This window comes from Indicator indicator, chromosome 11 (genome assembly GCF_027791375.1).
Source record: "Indicator indicator isolate 239-I01 chromosome 11, UM_Iind_1.1, whole genome shotgun sequence".
NCBI lineage: Eukaryota > Metazoa > Chordata > Aves > Piciformes > Indicatoridae > Indicator > Indicator indicator.
The window spans coordinates 11,080,146-11,099,822 of NC_072020.1; the positions used below are offsets into that span (position 1 = coordinate 11,080,146).

Below are 19,677 nucleotides of genomic sequence, written 5' to 3' on the forward strand. Positions count from 1 at the left end.
TGAGTTCCTCCTGTCAGTTTTTAGCAGTAGTGGTCAGTAGGTGATGTGCTGTGCCATTCTGCTCCTTGTGCAAGGAGTAAATCCACTCCATAAGTTCCTGGGCAGAATCTTCCATACATCCCCCAGATGCACTTTTTCTCTCTGTGCCAGAGGCAGTGTATGGAGCCAATTTGTACAAAATTGGTGTTTTGGAATTACTGTTTCTGTTCCAAGAGTTTTGGAAAACTATTTAGTAGCTTTTTTTTTTCTGCTGGTGATCTGAGCACCACGTAGCAGACCAGCAGTACAAACATCTGATCTTGTAAAAGACTCCAACATTCTGTCAGAAGCATTTATAAAAATACAGACTGTAGAAAGGAATGTGACTGTACAATGTGTACAGCTCTCAAGTTCATCCCAGAGTGGCTTTTTACCATGCTACCATTTGAAAAGAAAGGAATGCATCCATATTTTTTCTAAGAAGATCCTGCTTCACCTCAACGTGCATCCAAATGCAGGCAATGGGCCTCAGTTATTATGTGGAAACGGGCAGGGAAAGACCCAAGCTACCATCAGATAGGACTCACAGATTCAGCCCCCATGCTGAAAATGAAAGGTGTGCTCATTGATGCGTTGAGGTTGCCGCTCGCTCTGAGCAGGAGTCCATTCTTGCAGAAGCCAGGGAGCTCACTGAGTCTGGCTTGACTCCCTGCAAGAACAACTTCTCTATGGTCATGCTGAAGCTTCAATGTATTCACTTTTTGGTGCTGCTACCCTTAAGTACTCAGGGTTTTCTGCTGCCGGAACTTTCAAGAGACCGTTCGGTTTGGTTTCCTTTGGCAGGAAGTCCTGCTGGTAGTCAGGATTGTCCAGATTGATTTGGTGGTTGCCCGCCTGGATCCAGTAAGGGGAGCTCTCGAAGACCGTCTTGGTCAGCGGAGACTGGTTGGTGTTGAGATACTCAGGGTTGTCGACAGCTGTGCTGTGTGAATTCTGGTAGCTGGAGTCCGTGGGGACCTTTGAGTTTGCTGTCAGAGAGAAGTTGTTGTAGATTGGATTCTGGACTGCCGAGGCAGAAGTTTTCTTGGGTGCCAACTGGTTTACGTACTCTGGAGTAAAAAGAAAATAAAAATGAGAAGGAATAAAAATGAAGAGAGAATGAAAATGAAGATGTAACTAATGCAGCCATTTCCATCACTTGAGGTGTAGTTTTAGCCCTGCTGCCACCTGCTCTTCGTGTACAACACCTTGCTGAACTTCCCAGAGTGGAAGAGAGACAAATGCAGGGAATGTGCTGCCCTGAAGTTCTCCTTCAGAAACTGGGTTTGCAAAGCAGCAGAAAGACAGCTTGGACCACAAGACAGCGAGATAGCTACTCCTGATTTTAGTGACATGTGGGTGGCTATGTCCCAGATACTGTTCTGAAATTGCAGTCTGGGAGCCTAGCTGCCAGAAGCTGTTTCCCTAGAAAAATATTTAGTGCTGAGGAAATTGCCTAGCAAATACAGGATTGGCAGTAACAGAGGCTCCATGTTTCACTTCATTGCCATCCCTTGCAGGGTCTTTTATGCTCTTTAGCTGTGGTAAGTTCTTGGAAGGGTTGGTTAAGATTCTTTAAGGGCACAAAGCACCATGACTCCATAACCCAGCCCCAGCTCCCTCAGTGCCTGCCGGCTCGCTCTCTGACCACCTACGCTGTTAAAATCCACGTGAAACAGTGAGCAGCTTTCTCTGTATCAACATCTGAAACCAGTGGAACTGCCAGGAAGCTGTTTATATTGCTGAAATGGTTTAAGGGGTCAAACTCTGGTTTTAAAGGATATTTTCTCAAGTAGAAAGCTTTAAACATAGAACCACGCACACAAACTCCCCAGCCAGATGGCACACATGGCAAACACGAGGAACCTGGCTGGTGAAGGAACTGAAATGAGAAACAGCCAGAAGCAGTCAGATAAAGTCTAGGAAAATGGTATGTGCATGCGTTTCCACTCCTGTTTGCTGAGCAATAAAAAGGTAGGAAGCATTTAGATTGCTCCCATTCCACAGAAAAGGAAGGAAAACAATCAACAATCATCTACACAACCAAATGGCTTGGGAATGAGTGGCCACAGGATCATAGATTCATAGAATGGTTTGGGTTGGAAGCAACCTTAGAGATCATCCAGTTCCAACCCCCCTGCCGTGGGCAGGGACACCTTCCATTAGACCAGGTTGCTCGGGGCCTCATCCAACCTGGCTTTAAAGACCACCAGGGAGGGGGCATCCACAATCTTCCTGGGCAGAGGATGGAAACATGGGAGAGGACAGGAACATAGGGGAAGGTGGGAACACAGGAAAGGATAGGAACATGGGAGAGGTACTCACCTGGGGCTGGCAGGAAGCCATCATCTATGCTGTCCTCCAAGAAAGCACCAGTTGGGTCTGAGCTATACCTCTGGACAAAGCTGTCTTCCCTCACAGGGTGCCCCTGCTAGGTTGGAAATAGAGAAAATTCAATATTAAAAAGGCCTGGTTTGTAGAAGCTGATGCACATAGGGGAATTTACTCCTTTTTTTAAAGGCTATCCCACTTACCCCATTCCTGTCAATACAGGTGGTAGCAGAGTTGTTGCTAGTAGCACTCTTTTTAAGAGAGACAAAGAAAATACAGACATTATGAGAAGCAGTTCACTCTTAAAATTGCTTGGTACATTTTCACAGGTAAAAAAGAAAATTCATACCAGTGAACTCAAGAGCGGAGTGCGGGATGTGGAAGGGCTGTTGAAGAAGCCCTGGTGCGGCACGAGGTACTCATCGGCATCCACGATATCTTCCATGTCCTCCTCCTCCATCAGGGTGCGGTAAAACTTGGAGTCCGTGGGGCTGGGCAGATGCATCCTATCATCTCCCTGGGAGACAAGCTGGTGTGACAGAGGGCTCCCAGATTCCCTTCCAGCCCTCCTGATCCCCTTCTCTGAGAGAGACTAATTTAGTGAGAGCCCAAGATGCAAAATCTTAATCTGTGTGTTTAACCAAACTCATCTAGACCTTAGGGGAATTTAGGTCTGCAATCTCTGTCCATGCTACATGGCTGCATTTTCAGGAGGATCAAACTCTCTTCTCCTCCCAGAACTGCAGTCTGGACTGTAACTGATCCTAGACCGAATCCAGTCCTAAGTGGTTCTAGCTGAATATGTTAAGGTCTGGAAAGGAATGATAAATCTGGCCTTATATGATCCATATTATCTATTTTCATATGCATTCATAATCATTATACCATCTAGATACAGACCAGATATTAAAAAGGAATTCTTTACAGTAAGAGGTTCCAGTGAGGCACTGGAGCAGGTTGCCCAGCAAGGTTGTGGATGTGTGGGTGTGGAGGTGTTCAAGGCCAGGCTGGATGAGGTCTTGAGCAAGCTGGGCTAGTGGAAAGTGCCCACGGCAGGGGGGTTGGAACTAAATGATTGATAAGGTCCTTTCCAACCCAAACCCTTCTATGCTTCTATGATTTTTGGACTTCATACTGAATGTCCAAGGACAGACACCTTCCTGGCACTGGGTTTAGTACCTGTATGACGAGGTAGCGTGGCGGGTCACGAGCCATTTTGGAGAACTCCGCTATCAGTTCACGGAACTTGGGCCGGCTGTCTGCATCGATCATCCAGCCTGGAGGGACAACAGGGAAAGCAACGCACAAAGAAAGGTTAAAATAAAACATGACAGCAAAAAGAGCTGTGCCACGTGTGGGACAAAGAAAGGAATTACCCATAAGGGACTGCCATAAAGCATTCCTTCACCCAATCGCCAGTGTGAATGTCAGCATTTTAAATGCACATCTTGGCAGATCTGGGAAGAATGAAGAGAGTAGTAAACCCCCATATTGGAAAAGCTGCACACTGAGACTGTCTCCAGTCCTGCTGGCCTATCTCCACATAGGCAAGCAGGTCCCACCTCAGTGGCAAAGAAGGCCAACAGCATTCTGGCCTAGATCAGGAACAGTGGGGCCAGCAGGAGAAGGGAAGTGATTGTGACCCTGTACTCAGCACTGGTGAGGATGCACCTTGAATACTACGTTCAGTTTTGGGCCCCTCACCACAAGAAGACATTATAGTCCTAGAGCATGTCTAGAGAAGGACAACGAAGCTGGTGAAGGGTCTGGAGAACAGGTCTGGTGAGGAGCAGCTCGGGGAACTGGGGTTGTTCAGTCTGGAGCAAAGGACACCAAGAGGAGACCTTCTTTCTCTCTACAACTCCCTAAAAGGAGGCTGAAAAGAGTGACCAGGCATTGGAACAGGCTGCCCAGGGAAGTGGTGGAGTCACCATCACTGAAGGTGTTAAAAATCATATAGACATGGCACTTTGGGACATGGTTTAGTGAGCTTGGTGGTGTTGGGTTGACAATTGGACTGGATTATCTTAAATGTTTTTTTCAACCTTAATGATTCTATGACAATAATACATCAGCCCTGAGGATAGTAAATGGGTGGCCAGCCTGGATTGGTGCCAATTGGCCCACTCTGAAAAAGCTCTTGAAGGAAGGGAAGCAAACTAACTTCAGTGAGTGCCTGCAGACATATGATGATTTGACTCTCCAGTCACTGCATTGCTCATGAAACCCTGTGAGGATATCTTCTAAAATTCAAAACATCCTTGCTGGGGACATTTTAAAGATTCACCTTATCTAAGCTGTATTTAATTACTAAATGGACTTGAATAACAAAAACAATTCCTACAGCACAGTGTGGATCAACCCTAGAAGTGATTTCAAGTATAGATAGTGATGGTTTTACATGTGGTATTTCTTAGGAAACCCACACTTTCTGTTGAATGGGTGAGTTGATGTAGAGGCTCTAGTACTTAAAATAAAAAATAATTAAGGTCAAGTTTAGTAAGTCTGGAGGAACTCATGAGAAGCAGCCTATCCAGAGCAACGGAGAAATGAACTGATGATACTCCATTTGAAATCTGCATTAGGCAAAATCATCATTGCCAGTGGCTTTTTACCATGCTTGAAATAGGATCCCCTGTTAATTCAAGATGAAATCCTTGCTTTTAGGCAGAGTGGAGCATTTGGGAGTTTGCTGCTGCTACAGAAGTTGCATCTACTGTTTCTGAATTTATCTCTGTATTGCATATGTGAAGCTTGAGGAGGACAGAATGAAGCTTGAGGAAGGCAGATTTAGACTTGACATTAGGAAAAAATTCTCTACAGTGAGGGTGGTGAGACACTGGAATAGGTTGCCCAGGGAGACTGAGGATGCCCCCTCCCTGGAGGTCTTTAAAGCCAGGTTGGATGAGGCTAGTCTACTGGAAGGTGTCCCTGCCCATGGCAAGGGGTTGGAACTAGATGATCTTTAAGGTCCCTTGCAATCCAAACCATTTTATGAATCTATGAAATGCTGCTTCTTAAATTAAAAAAAAAAAAAAAGAACAAATAGTTGTGTAATAACTTTCAATTTATACTCTCAGATGTCTATGAATCCTGAATTTAAAAGCAACAGGTACCTGATGAGGTGCTGCTTCTTAAATTAAAAAAAAAAAAAAAAAGAACAAATAGTTGTGTAATAACTTTCAATTTATACTCTCAGATGTCTATGAATCCTGAATTTAAAAGCAACAGGTACCTGATGAGGTGCCTGGAAAAATCATAGAATTGTTCTGGTTGGAAAAAACCTTTAAGATTGAGTCCAACCATTATCTAAATCTACCTCCTTTCTACATCTGCACTGTCCCTAAGGAAGGGAAATGGATGCTGCTGCTGAGCTCTGTGAAGGCTCAGCCCCTGAGGACATGCTCTAGGGCAGGGTCTTCAAAGACCCAGGGACAAAGACCCTGCAAGCAGAGATGCTGGCAGGGCTGAGGTGTCAGCAGGGTTCAGCATCACCAAGGAGTTTCCAGGATGCTGCTTCTGGGTATGGAAGACCTCCTGGGCTAGCTGCACACATCTGAATCTGGTTCCTGCTCACTCTGCTGAGCTCACTCTGCTGAGCACACAGGATCAGGCTCACCCTGTGTGGTGCCTGTCCCAACAAAGCAACATGGGGGTGCTGCAGGATTCCCCCAAAGTGCTGCATTACAGGGTGTTCATGGCAGTGGGGCTCTTATTTCAGGAACAGGTACATTTTGGTCCAGTGACAAAGTCTTAAATGCCACCTAGTGGGCTGTTATCTGCATCCTCACAGTGGCAAGCACGGACTTGGAAGTTGCAGCCTGGAGGTGTTCAGGGAGCCAGGTAGTAATCAGACAGCTGATACAGATGGAAAAGGGACTTAGGGTTCAGATACCCTTTGATGTGCCTTACAGAAGGGTGAGAAGTGCTACAGAGACCCTCAGCTTTTGTGCCACTTTCCTGCAACAGCTGTGTGCCAAAAAGGGGCCATCCAAAACCGAGGAAGAAATCAGGTAAGGAACTCTGGATCTTCATATGCATCTGCCATTACAGTGGTGCATGTGCTTCCAACACTCTGAATAAAAGGAGTGCACAACCCATGTGTCTGATCACAGTGGGAGGCATGGTACTTAAGAAGTAGGGTAGAGGAGAAGGTGTGGACAGCACTGTGTCCAGTTCTAGTCTCCCTGGATCAAGAGGGACAGAGATACACTACAGAGTGTCCAACAGAGGCTGTAAGGGTGATTAGGGGACTGGAACACCTGGCTGATGAGAAAAGGCTGGGAGACCTGGGGCTGTTTAGACTGGAGCACAGAAGACTGAGAGGGGATCTTACTAATACCTGAGGGGTAGGTGTCAAGAAGAAGGGGCCAGGCTCTTTTCAGCAGTGTCCTGTGGTAGGACAAGGGGCAATGGATACAAACTGGAACACAGGAAGTTCCACCTCAACATGAGGAAAACCTTCTTTCCTGTAAGGGTACTGGAGCACAGGAACAGGCTGCCCAGAGAGGTTGTGGAGTCTCCTTCTCTAGAAACTTTCAAGCCCTATCTGGATGCGTTCCTGTGTGACCTGCCCTAGGTGACCCTGCTTTGGCAGCAGGGCTGGATTGAATCTTCAGTGGTGCCTTCCAGCCCCTACTATTCTATGATTTATGACCATTTGGGAAACCAGCATATCGTGTGAAGTGGGTGGTGTTATGCTAGTTTACACTGCCTGACAGTATTGATTTAAAATAGTCAGCACTATCATCTGTGGTGTGAATGATGAGAAAACACAAACCGGCTGAATTAGCGACAACCGAAACCATACCCTGTGCTCCTAGATAAAGGTCAAGGTGTAGGCACATGCTCTGAGGTCACCACTTTTTCCACAGAACCCTCATTCTGTGCAGTCACCATGAACACACCACATACAAATGTCACATAATGAAAGCAATTGTCATTCAGCTTAGGTGAGCAGGCACAAGCCCAGGTGATGAACTCACATTTGACCATGATCATGTACACATCTATGGTACAGATGGGAGGCTGGGGCAAACGTTCACCCTTCTCCAAGACAGAGGAGATCTCACTGGCAGGGATCCCCTCATATGGCTTGGACCCAAATGTCATCAGCTCCCAGACTGTCACACCTGCAGGGTGGGAAGAGAAGACTGTCAGAGAGGCTTTGCTAGAAGCCAAAGTGCTTGACCTGGGTGCAGAGAGGTGGTGAGTGGAGAGAACTTTTTGGATGCACTGCATTGCCAGAACCCCACCCTGGAAAAGCAGTTTCTGCCATGATTTTGAAGGGAGACAGACTAACAAAAGAGGTTGAAATCATCATGATTTCCTTTTTTTGGGTGTATTTTTAGGTATTTGTGTTTGTTGTTGTTTGTTTGCTTGTTTTTTTAATCTCATCCAGTATCTCAGCATTGAACATCCCACAAGCTTCCCAGCCCCACAGAAAGGAAATTCAGACTACCACTTCCTGACTCCAACCCAGCAAGTGGCTTTAAAAATGGAAGTTGCATTTGTTTCAAAACAATCTCTTTGGAGACAAGCAAGAGCAGCTTTTGACAGATGTGTAACCCAGCTGCCTCACTGTTGTTTGCTGATGTACCACGTCCTCTTGTGATGTAGCTGTTGTGATTGTTTGGTAGCTTAGGATACAAAACAAGATTTTGGATGCCAAGATACATAAATGGATTAAGAGGACCAGAGGTTATACTTTTTCTAAAAGGACACAGGATCTGACCATCTGCCTTAAATATTTTCCAGGAATGCAAGACCTCATGGAGTGGAAATTTTGGAATAAATTGATTTGAAAAGTTTCCTTTCTGCTCCTCTTTCTTTCAAGCTGGCTTATGAATTATACCAAATATAAAATAAATTATGAGGTTATATCACTTGGCTTCACCTTTAGCATTGGCCTCTCAATAGCAGGATGGCACAGATATTTTAGGCCACAGCAGAGTTACGCAGATTGACACTGACCAGCAGCACAGCTGATGGTTTTAAGTCCTCCCTCTAGTTATGTGGCTTTATTGCCAGGCCAGTTATACCTCATGTGAAGCTGCTGAAGAAAAGCATCAGCAGAACTTCAGCAAGTGGAGCAGACTCTCCTACATGCAGCCCCATTAAGAGAGAGCTCATAATCTGAAAGCATATTCTGCAGAACATCTTATGCTTTGCTAGCCTGCAATTTCATGGGAATTTTACTCTGTTGAATTGGTGATTTGTCCCACTGTTTGTTTCATCCCTCCGCTTTCTCATAATAGGGAGAAAAAAAAGGTCTATGTAGAGTCAAAATCCCACAATTTTCCAACCCATTTGCAACAATAACAACTGGATTTAGACTTGCCATAACTCCAGACGTCACTTTGATGAGTGTAAATCCGATGCAGAATCGACTCCAAGGCCATCCACTTAATGGGAACCTAGGAAAATTCACAAGTAAAGCCTTAAGAGGCTGACTCAAATTTCATCAGTGCTGTTTACCACCAGGAGGAGTTGAAACCAATAGTTTGGTTGCAAAAGGGAAAAAGCCAGTCAGAAACCATGACAACTATCTGAGCTGCCAGATAGACAATTATCTGAGTGTCAAAGCAGGCAACTTTTAAGACCTTCATTATGATTATTTTAATTTCTGATGTTGAACCAGGAAACTAGTGAAATATTAGGCATATCAGAAAGATACTATAAATTAGTTTAACAATAGTTTTTAGCAGTCAGATGACTACTTTTTAAAACTTTCTCCTCATTTTATAGGACACAAATCCAATCTCAGGCTGTATGAAAAAGACTGGTCCGTGCTCATATGGTTTCCATTTAGGGTCTCTGCAATATTTGCAAGTAGCTTCTCTTTAATTTCTCAGCAGGATGCATTCCATGTATCAGCACGTAGTACTACATGAAGGCATGCTGAACCAAGTCTGACAGGTCTTTCTTCTGCTAGAAACATACAGCATTCCCTTTCTCTTTTCTCTTCGTAATCTGCACAATGTTATTGGTGTTGACTCACTGATGAATTCAGCCATGCCTTTATTTTTCCCTTTTTAATGTTTTTTTAATAATCTTGCTTTTTTTCCCAGACATTCTGGGTGGGAATTTCAAAAGCCTTTGCTGCTCTACTACCTTCTCTCCCACTGGCCTAATGCTGCTTCAGCTGATTTCAGAGGACTCCCACAGGCTTCAAAGGCAGCGTGCTGAGACAGCAGCTGAGTGCTTCTGTCTACGTTTAGCCCACATCTGAGACTGAACTACAGCAGTTGCTCTATCACCCAGTGGCCCCTCCCCAGCAGAGAGGGCGAATTGGGAAAAGGAGACTCACAGGTTGAAATGAAAATGGATTTGATGAAAGAGCAAACTGGTACCAACATCAGTATAAAGTATATAAAGTTATGCTAATCCCAGCAAAGCTACAGCAGTCATACCATATAGGAAAGCAGTGCTCAAGAGCAGGAGAAGGAAGAATAAGAGCAGGAGAAGGAAGAGCAAGGTGAGAACAAGCCCATGGTGCTCAAGCTGGAGGCTCCAGCAGAAGGCTCTCCTGTCCTTACTGAAGTTCCCTCTTTATACTGATGGTCTGGGATACATCTGGAACCAACTCCAGTCAGTTGTGCTGGCTGACTCAGAGCTGCTGATAACCTGCAGTCCATGGCTGGCCTGGGATTCTCTCCCAGCAAGGGCAGGACAGCTTTGAACCCCTCACCTCCCCCATCTTCTCACCCGTCATGTTTAAGGCTTGTGCCGAAGCGCAACACTGCCAAAGGTGCAGCGGTGCATTCTCTGATGCGCTTTACCTTGCCTCCCTCGGCGTGGTACTCCTTCTCGTCAGCACTGAGCAGCTTTGCCAACCCAAAGTCGGTGATTTTCACATGCTGAGGAGTCTTGACAAGGACGTTTCTGGCAGCAAGGTCACGGTGCACCAGACGACGCTCCTCCAAATAGTTCATTCCCTGCAAGGTGACAGACCGTTAGTAGGCATCGCACGCTTTATGTTTAGATGTGCAAAGGAGTTACCTAAGTTCAGCTGCCCTGTGGTAACACACACCAGCATAAACACATAGTAACCTATCCCACCTTCAGAAGAAGGTTGGCTGTTTTGATTTATGAGATGCTTACTGCAGGCTGAGGATGTGCACTTGTGCCGTTACACACAGAACTAACCCTCTAAATCTGTGGGGTGATGCACCAGTGGAGTGAGGAAGAAAAAATAGCAGGTGCTTGTAGCAGGGGATGTGGTTCCATTGGGATTTAGTTCAAGAAATAGAAGGTCAGGATGGGACTTTCAAATATAGGGGCAAACTCAGCAGAGAACAAAGAACAAAAATGACACCATAATCTGGACTGAGTGCCTGCGAAAACCCAACCAGATTATCCAGGTTAACTTGCAAAACACACCAGAGAAAAAGATTTATATTTGCCAGAGGTGGAGGTTGGAAAACCTGAGTAAGGGAGAGAGGAGGCTTTCATGAGGATACTTTGACATGAAAATGATTTTTATATGGTACACTGCCTTGGTCTTAAGCCATCTTGCAGTTAAGCCAAAGAACTAAGACATTCCCGTGTCTGGAAGATGTTTGAGAATCCCTTGCCATCACATTCAACCATGTTCTTTCCAATTGCCCTTTCCTTCCATTTAGATCCTCTCTCATCACTGAGGGTCATATAAACACATTCTCAAAGAAAAGCTGTCAAGCAATGTTGACTACTTGGCAACCCCAATGACTTCATGAGACCACAGTACTGAGTTTAACTAACACCTTCCACATGCACACAGGCCAACTCTACAGACAGTACTTAGACATTAGTCATTCAAAGTTGCCAATACTGTGCTTTACTACAGTGTGCTCTGCCTTCTGCCTGCTAACATCAAGGCACCCCACTGCAAAGGTGAAAAAAACCCAACATAAAAAAAAGCATTTTATGGCTGAGCTCAGAGTTGCATCTCTTTTCCACTCTAACTCCTCTTTGAAAAGGCAAGTGCATCCAGTTTCCCTGCCTCCCATGGTTAGACTGGGTTCCCCATGGCATACGTGCTTTTTTGGTACAACTGCCTCTCAAGGAAGAATAGAACTAATTGTGCTGGTTTGATTTCTAAAGCACGAATCTAACAGCTGTGTTTCTGACCACAGAGAACATTCCCCTTTCCCTCAACACCAGTCTCTTGGTGCATAGAATGAAAAAGAGTTCATGATTTCTAAGTTTCCTGCAAGATATTTTCTCCAAACCACAATTATTCCCAGGCTGCAGGGTTCTGCCGGCGGTGGCTTCTGCACTGCTATTTTTAATGAAGCGAGAATTAATAAAAAAAGCACTTTGAACGTACAAAGTTAATGCCAAAACAGTCAGGTTGATGTGATGACAGAGCACTGGAGGGAATAATTCCTTTCCAGCCTCCACCCCCTTCCCTAAGCTCGCTGTTAACCTGGACCACCATCGAATCTTCCACCCAAGGCCCTCAGCAGAACTTCACCCAAGCGCTGCTAATGTTGCCAAAACAAACCACCCGAACAGACTGGCGCGATGCCACTGCAAGCGTGGATTTAATTACACAAAGAGATCTTTAGTGAGCAGAGCTCTGGAAACAAAAAACCTCGAGCTGCCGACAGAAAACAGAACATCTTAAAGAAAATAATAATCATGTCATCTAGCCCTGCTAGGACATTAAAATGTCCTGCTAAACATGCCTTGCTTCAAAGACTTAAGACGCAAAGCTGCTGAAAGCAGGAGTATGGGTTTCACACCAAGCTATTTAAGATATTGATGGCTAAAAGACTTGTGCCACGTGCATAACTGCACACCAAAGATGTTGAACTGCTTGTCTAGAAAGCTCAGATCTTTGATTGTGTACAGGCCAGGGGTTCAAGACATTTTTCATCTTGAAGCGTGAGACCAATGTGTTCAGAGTTACTTCCCATGGAGTGTCTACGCTCCGTCTGAAGGAGAGGACTCCATACCTCGGTGAAAGATCATGTTTGTAAAAGATGCAAAGAAAACTCATTTCAAAGCTGTGAAAACAGAAACAAAAGTAAGCTTCCCAGGGAACTTGACTCCTGCTGGTTAGTTACCAGACATAAATATATCTGTTTCCACATTTTCCCCCCTCCAAAAGTACTTTTTTTTTTTCAAGAGTGAGAGAATGTCCAAAAATCTGGCATGATTTTATCAGAGTAGCAACACCAAGTACATTGGTGGGAAAAAGCTGTACACATGATTTATGAGTGCTCTGAGGAGAACTTCAGTGAGGAGCAGCACAAAGGACTATGCTGAAGGTCAGGCATCGCTGGAGAGGGTAGATGTTGCTATGGGCAAGTGTCAAACTGACATGAAAAAAATCAAACAGAAGCTAACAATTGTGAATGGCAACCTCTTGGGCAAGCGATGCCCCAAGGATCTATTTGGGGACTGATTTTGCCACCTTACGAATTAACAAGGAGGAGGAGGAGGAGGGAAATGTTGCCTCCACCTCATTGTCCAAAGAGACTGCAACCAGGACAGAGCAGTAATTGATTTTTAAATGAGAACAAAGGAGCCAGAAAAAGGCAACTTGCATCCCGGGTGGACACATAAATTAAAATCCACTTGCTATGGAGCCTGCTGGAAAGAAGTACACACACTGAGATGAAAAACATGCTCTGTATACTTTTGGTGGATACATTTCTGAAGTCTTCAGCATGTTTCCTGCGAGCAAACCACAGCCAGGCAAGCCTGGGATGTGTACAAGGTCTCCAGGGACCAGTAAGGCTGTAAGTGTGTGGTTAGCTGGCAGACTGGCGTTCCCCAAATAAGCAGCATTAAAGCAGCCATGTTTTGGGGATATTGCTGTCTCACATGATGAATCTCCAACAAACTGCAGCTCTTTCATGGCTAGTTTTGCTCCATTCTTCCATGCTCGCAAATGGCAATCCACATTCTAAACCCAGCACGCTGCTGCTAATTCTAGAGGCTGTGCTTCAGCCTCATTTGCTGCTCTTCTCCTTGGCGAACAGTACCAGGTGTGCTAAGGTGCCTCTTCTTTGGCACTGTGGCCATTCCAATGAAATGACAGGCACCAACCCAGTGTCTGTAAATTACAGGACAGCCCTGGGGTGCTCAAATGTCTTCTGGGCACACCAGCCTGTGCTAGAAGGAAGCTGCTCATTTATTCACAGAATCACACAGTCTTTTTGGCTGCAGAAGATCCTTAAGATCATCAAGTCCAAGCATCAACCCAACACCACCATGGCCATTAAGTCATGCCCTGAAGTGCCATGTCCACACGCTTTTTTACCACCACCACCGTTTCACTGGGACTCCTGTGCCAAAGCCTGACCATTCTTTCAGTAAAGAAATTTTCCCAACATCCCAGTCTAAACATCCCCTGGTGCAGTTTGAGGCCATTTCCTCTCATCCTATCACTAGTTACTTGAGAGAAGAGACTGACTCCCCACTCTACTACAACCTTCTTTCAGGTCATTGTAGAAAGTGAGAAGGTCTCCACTCAGTCTCTTCCAGATTTATCATCAATTTTCATCCCCAGGAATTCAGAGATTTCATCCTGCAATTCTCAGAAACACATAAGAAGTACTCAACATAAGATGTATTCAACATCACTGGTTGCCCAAAGAAATCCTCTGATGGAAGCAGCAGGTTGGTACAGGAATTGCTGAACATGGTTGGAACATAAGAAAAAAACTTTGCTGTGAGGGTGACAGAGCACCAGGCTGCCCAGAGAAGCTGTGGAGTCTCCTTCTCTGGAGACATTCAAAATTTTCCTGGACATGATCATGGACAACCTGCTCTGTGTGACCCTGCTTTAGAAGGGGGCTTGGGCTAGATGATCTCCAGGGTTTCCTTCCAGCCCTTACCATTTGTCATTCCTTGAGAATTTTACTACCTCCCTGCCACTGCTTTGTTGCATCATGTTATCCTTTCATGACTGGGTGTTTGGTTTGGACCCAAACGTCTTGGTGCTAACATTACACTGCCTAGAAACATTCTTAAGAACAGTTAAAGTTTGCTCATCAGCTTGACAGCGGTAACTTGTTTGAGACACAGTGACACTGTCCTGTATAAGGTATCTAGGAACCATGTGGTGACACAGAAAGGTTTGCAGAGACTGGGAAGTAAATAAATAGATTGTTTGGTGTCTGATCTCCCTGGTGGAGTCTGAGTTGTACTCGAGCTGGAAGCTGGCTGGTGCACTGACCTTTGCAATCTGCACACACCAGTTGAGAAGGTACTGGGAGCCGATGTTGTCCTTGTGCTCTCGGATGTAATCGAGGAGGCAGCCGTAAGGCATCAGCTGTGTGATGAGCTGGACAGTAGAAGTGAGGCAGATCCCCAGCAAGCGGCACACGTGGGGATTGTCAACACTGGCCATCACGTAAGCTTCCTAAGAAAGGAATAAAAGCCATATCAAACACGCTTTTTGGCAAGACAGAAATGCTTGCAGACAGTAGAAATAAGTTAGTCATTTGAGAGGTTGCTAAAATAACACATGCCTGTACAAAATATTTGTGTTTCCTACTTTGTGGATCAAGCTTTTTCCTCTTGGTGGAAGGTGCAGATTTCAGACACTGAAGCATCACTGAGATGCTGCAGAAGAATGAGTCTCCTACTACTGGTACACCAAGGAAGCATGGGACAAAAAATCCTGGGGACAAAACTGAAGGACCTAGGACAAATTGATGAATTGAACATTGACTGGAAGCTGTTGGGATTTCATCATTTTTAACACCTAATTGCAAGGGCAACACATCTTGAGAACATGTGTCATCTGGCTTTTCATCCTCCACAAATCTTTTCACTAAAACTGACTAGAAATTGGTACTTTTGAGACCTCTGATCCTCTGTTAGGGTTAGTACCAACCCAGAAAGTCAAAACTGTCATCTAGGATAGGACTGTCAGTTTGAATTTTTAAGAAACAAGGCTTCTTTGACCATGTTGTTCTTCAGCCCACATCAAATCAAACAGGCTAATAGTTCACCTCTTTGGAAGTTTCAATACATGTCTTACTTTAAGTGACACTGCTAAAAATTACTGTCTCAAATTGGAAAAGCTGATTTAGACCCATAGCAATGCAAATGATACCAGGAAGGTACTTGTAACGTGGGAGCCGAAGCATAATAAACCTTTTTGTCAGCTGGAATTTTGGGATTTGAGTTTCATAAAGATTCAAAAAATTCTTCTTTCAAGCCTGAGTTCACCCTTTGTGGATTTAGGTACCTATCTAAGCTACCCAAGGTACCTCCTCCTTTTCCTTTGCTCTTCTGTAGCAAGGGAGAGGCCCCTTCAGAGGCTGAGGAAGCATGGACCAGACACACTGAATCCTTTAACATGGCCATAGGGTAGAAACCCCAGACTTCGTGGGTTTGGGGTTTTTTGTTTGGTTGTTTGTTTTTTTTTTTTAATTTATTTATTCAAAATCTTCTTACAGATTTACATCTGAGATCTGTATTTATACTGATATCCACTGTCAAGTGCAAGCTCAAAGAATGGATTCCAATAGGAGGGAAAAAATTGGAACTGAAGTTGTGTTTTTTTTAAATTAACTTTGTGTCTGATTTTCTTCTGGACAAATTTAAAGACATTTAAAACCAACACAATGGGAAATCAACGGTAATCTTCCCATGCAGTGAGCATTTAGGTCAGCATCTCAACTCAGCATCTGCAGTGACACCAACTCATCATCCCTTGGCAATTCAACATTAGGCTAGCAGCACCCCCAAAGTTTAAAATAATAGTCAGGCCACGCCTGTGGCAGAGAAAGGAGCAAACCTGCACTTTCTAAGAGTTTAAGAAATGAAATACCATAGCACTTCACTCATCATCTAACCAGTTTTCCATAGATGCCACATAGCTCTGAAGCTGGTAAGAACTATTATTACACTGTTATTAAAACAGGACGTTCAAGAAATAAGCAACTCCAACACTTAAGCAATCCTTTTTGGCCTTGGGATTGTTTGACATGCCAGCCGAAGCAAAACATGATGTAATGCAGCTTTCTACTCCTTGGTATCCTTGTTTTGAAGCCTCTGGCACTAAAATAGTCTGCAGGCAGCCAGGTTAAAGACAATTTCTGGCAGAACTGGGTAAGGGGTCCTCAGCCAACTGCAGGACGTGAGCAGGGCATTGAAAAACAACCCTCTGTCAAGGCTAACACTGATTCTGTAGGCTAGCCCAAGCTAAAACAAGAATACAATGTGCTGTTCAATTACGTAGGTATCTGTGGCACAGAGAGCCTTGTGAATCCAGTGTTTGGTGCTCAGATGTAAGCAGAGTCTGAACTGTGCTGTATCTCCCTAGGCTTTCAGGCGAGCTGTCATACTGATGAAGAGTGCCTGTTCCTTGCCTTGCTTCCTGTTGGGATTTGGATCCACCTTGTATTCACAGTTTCAAGGAATGGTAGAGAATGGAAGGGATGTCTGGAGATTGTCCAGTCCAATCCCCCTGCTACCACAGGGTCACCCAGAGCAGATTGTCCAGGATAGTTTCCAGGCAGCTTTTGAAAGCCTCCAGAGGAGGAGACTCCACAAGCACTCTGGGCCGCCTGTTCCAGTGCTCTGACACCCTCACAACAAAGCAATTCTTCCTTAAGTTCAAGAGAAACCTCCTGTGTTCAAGGCAGGAGAGCTGGAGCTGTTCTCACTGCCCACCTGCTGCACAGCCTGCATGGGGCTGACTTGGAGGCTGAGAACTGGGCTGCTGAAAGAGTGGGGTGGGCGTAGGGGCCACACAGCTTTCGGAGAGCGGCCAAGCCTTGACACTGCCTCTTCCATTTGATACTGCAAAGTGAAACAGGCCACCACCTCCTTTCAGGGAGCAGAAGGGAGCTATTGTGCAGTTGTGGGGTCCTCTAAGTAGCCCAAGACATTAAAGTGGGCCTTTGTTTCAACTGTTTATCTTGGAAACGTCTGTGGTACGCTCTGACCTGCTCCAAGTATGTGTGGTATTCAACAACAGCCTTCTGAATTAGCCCTACCCTAATAAAGCCGACGAGAGCTTGCCTGGCTTGGACGCCCTAAAGCTGCTGTGCTCGCTCTACACCCAGTGTGTTTCTCTAAGACAAATCATCTCTAATTGGACATCATTATCTCTGAGGTTCCAGTGACCTTGAAAAGCTGGGTTTGTAGCAAAAAAAGAAAAAAAAATCTGTTTTGAGAGAACCTTTTTGGAGTCATCAGTCTGACTTCTTTCATTGGTTTTGTATTTTCACTGGAACGAATAAATTCAATCAAATCATCTAAAAAAATGAACAGGGCTGATAAAAAAAGGCAAGAGCTTTTTGTGAAGCATCTTAATTCAGAGGAAACAAAATCATAAGGTGAGGATATGCTGCAGAAACCTCAGAAAGTGGTTTGGTATCACTGAAGATTGTGCAGTCCCTTGTGTCTACTGCTTAAGTCCTGTGACTATCTTGATCTGCTGAAGGCAGGATGCAGTACTGTGAGCTAATGCATTAACCTTGCCTTCAGTATGCAGGAATTTAATGCAGTTAAGTCCAAATCACACAATCACAGAATGGTTGGGGTTGGAATGGACCTTAAAGATCATCTTGTTCCAAACCCCTGCCAACCTACAAGAACAGGCTGCTCAAGGTCCCATCCAACCCTGCCTTGAAGAAAGCCTTCTTTGCAAAGACTGCATTATGCTCCTTTATTGCTCTGAAGAGGGAAATGAGGGCCAGGCATCTGAACAGCATCTTTGCCAGCTCCTCACTGCAGGGAATGACAGCAAAGGGAGGGACCTGTAGGCAAAGAGCATAGGGACCTGGGCCACATGGGTTTGGGACCCGGGGCTGGAGTCTAACTAAACTAAAATTGGAATGAGTATTTAGGACAAGAGGAAATAGCCTCCAATTGCATCAGGGGAGGCTTAGGTTGGATGTTAGAAGAAATATCTTCACTGAAAGGGCTCTCAAACACTGGAATAGGCTCTCCACTGAGGTGATTGAATCCTCATCCCAGGAGGTGTTTCAAAGAGGCAGAGATGTGGTGCTGAGGGATATGGTTCAGCACTAGACTTGGTGAAGTTAGAGAATGTTTGGACTCAGTGATCTCAAAGGTCTTTTCCAACCAAAATGATCCTATGATTCTAAACTCCCATAGCCTTTTGCCATGTTTTCTGAAGTGATGAGCTATATCCAAGTAACGAAATAAAATTCCCAGCATGATAATTTCTTGCTTCATGGCAGAGAAATCAGAGAGCTGGGATATTTTTTTCTTTGCTTTTGGATTTATAGTGATTTTAATCCTCTGCAACCAAGCAACTAGATTATGACAATCTGCAGTGTCAGGATTCAAATATCATTACAACTACTGTTACTGGTTTTGTGCTGCCACAATGGTAATGAATGGCACAGTTTAAGGTCTGAAACATTGGAGTAAAGAGAATTAACTGTACATGTATGCTCCTGACCTCTCCTTAGGTGCTAACCCACAAGAATAACAGTTAACAGACACACTTAACAGATTGAGCTGCAAAGTCCAGTACTTCTAGATCATAGAATCATAGAATGGTTTGGGTTGGAAGAGACCTTCAAGATCATCTAGTTCAAACCCCCCTGCCATGAGCAGGGACACCTTCCACTAGACCAGGTTGCTCAGGGCCTCATCCAACCTGGCCTTGAACCCATCCAAGGAGGGGGCATCCACAACCACCCTAGGCAAATTTCTTCCTAATAGCCAGTCTAAATCTACCCTTCTCAAGCTTCAATCCATTCCCTCTCATGCCATCATATCAACCCTTGTCTCTTCCCATCTTTCTTGTAAGCTCCCTTATTCAGGCAATGGAAGGCTGGTCCAAGGTCTCCCCAGAGCCTTCTCTTCTCCAGGTTGAACAGCCCCAACTCTCTCAACCTATCCTCATAAGGGACGTGCTCCAGCCATCTTTGTGGCCTCCTCTGGACCCAATTCCAGATGTTCAAACTCTTTCTTGAGCAGTGGGCTTCAGAGCTGGACACAATACTGCAGGTTGGAGTTTCATGAGAGCAGAGTAGAAGGGGAGAATCACCTCCCTTTTCCTGCTGGTCACAGAGATGACCACAGAGAATTCAGTTTGGGGTACAAAACTGCTTCCCACCCAAAATCCTGAAACGCCTTTAGTTGTTACAGAAGAAAATCCACAGACAACTTGTCAAAAAACCATGAAAACTTACATCAAGTATTTCCTTGTTGGCTTTTGGTGATGTAGCCTCTCTCAATTCTTTAATAGCAACAGGGATTTTGACCTTCTCCCCTTCTGGGATCCAAAGTCCCTACCAAAAGAAGTACAAAGAGTTACTCAGTCTCATATCCAACAGATTAATTCTCACAATTCCATATACATTTTGTATCTTCTGAGTAGACTTACATATACTGCTC

At 44.8% G+C, this 19,677-nt stretch overlaps 1 protein-coding gene across 2 annotated transcripts in view; it reads right to left on the reverse strand.

Annotated features, from left to right (window-relative positions):
• Nucleotides 1-711: 711 nt before the first annotated feature.
• The window catches only part of EGFR (epidermal growth factor receptor), a 46,978-nt gene continuing 28,012 nt past the window's right edge, over nucleotides 712-19,677 (reverse strand). For both annotated transcript variants that reach the window (XM_054384903.1, XM_054384902.1), the window contains 10 exons: nucleotides 19,473-19,571; nucleotides 14,522-14,707; nucleotides 10,131-10,286; nucleotides 8,690-8,765; nucleotides 7,335-7,481; nucleotides 3,529-3,626; nucleotides 2,699-2,866; nucleotides 2,553-2,600; nucleotides 2,344-2,449; nucleotides 712-1,088 (listed from right to left, as the gene is read on the reverse strand). In XM_054384903.1, coding sequence (XP_054240878.1) covers nucleotides 712-1,088; nucleotides 2,344-2,449; nucleotides 2,553-2,600; nucleotides 2,699-2,866; nucleotides 3,529-3,626; nucleotides 7,335-7,481; nucleotides 8,690-8,765; nucleotides 10,131-10,286; nucleotides 14,522-14,707; nucleotides 19,473-19,571 — 1,461 coding nt within the window. The remainder of the gene's footprint in view (nucleotides 1,089-2,343; nucleotides 2,450-2,552; nucleotides 2,601-2,698; nucleotides 2,867-3,528; nucleotides 3,627-7,334; nucleotides 7,482-8,689; nucleotides 8,766-10,130; nucleotides 10,287-14,521; nucleotides 14,708-19,472; nucleotides 19,572-19,677) is intronic.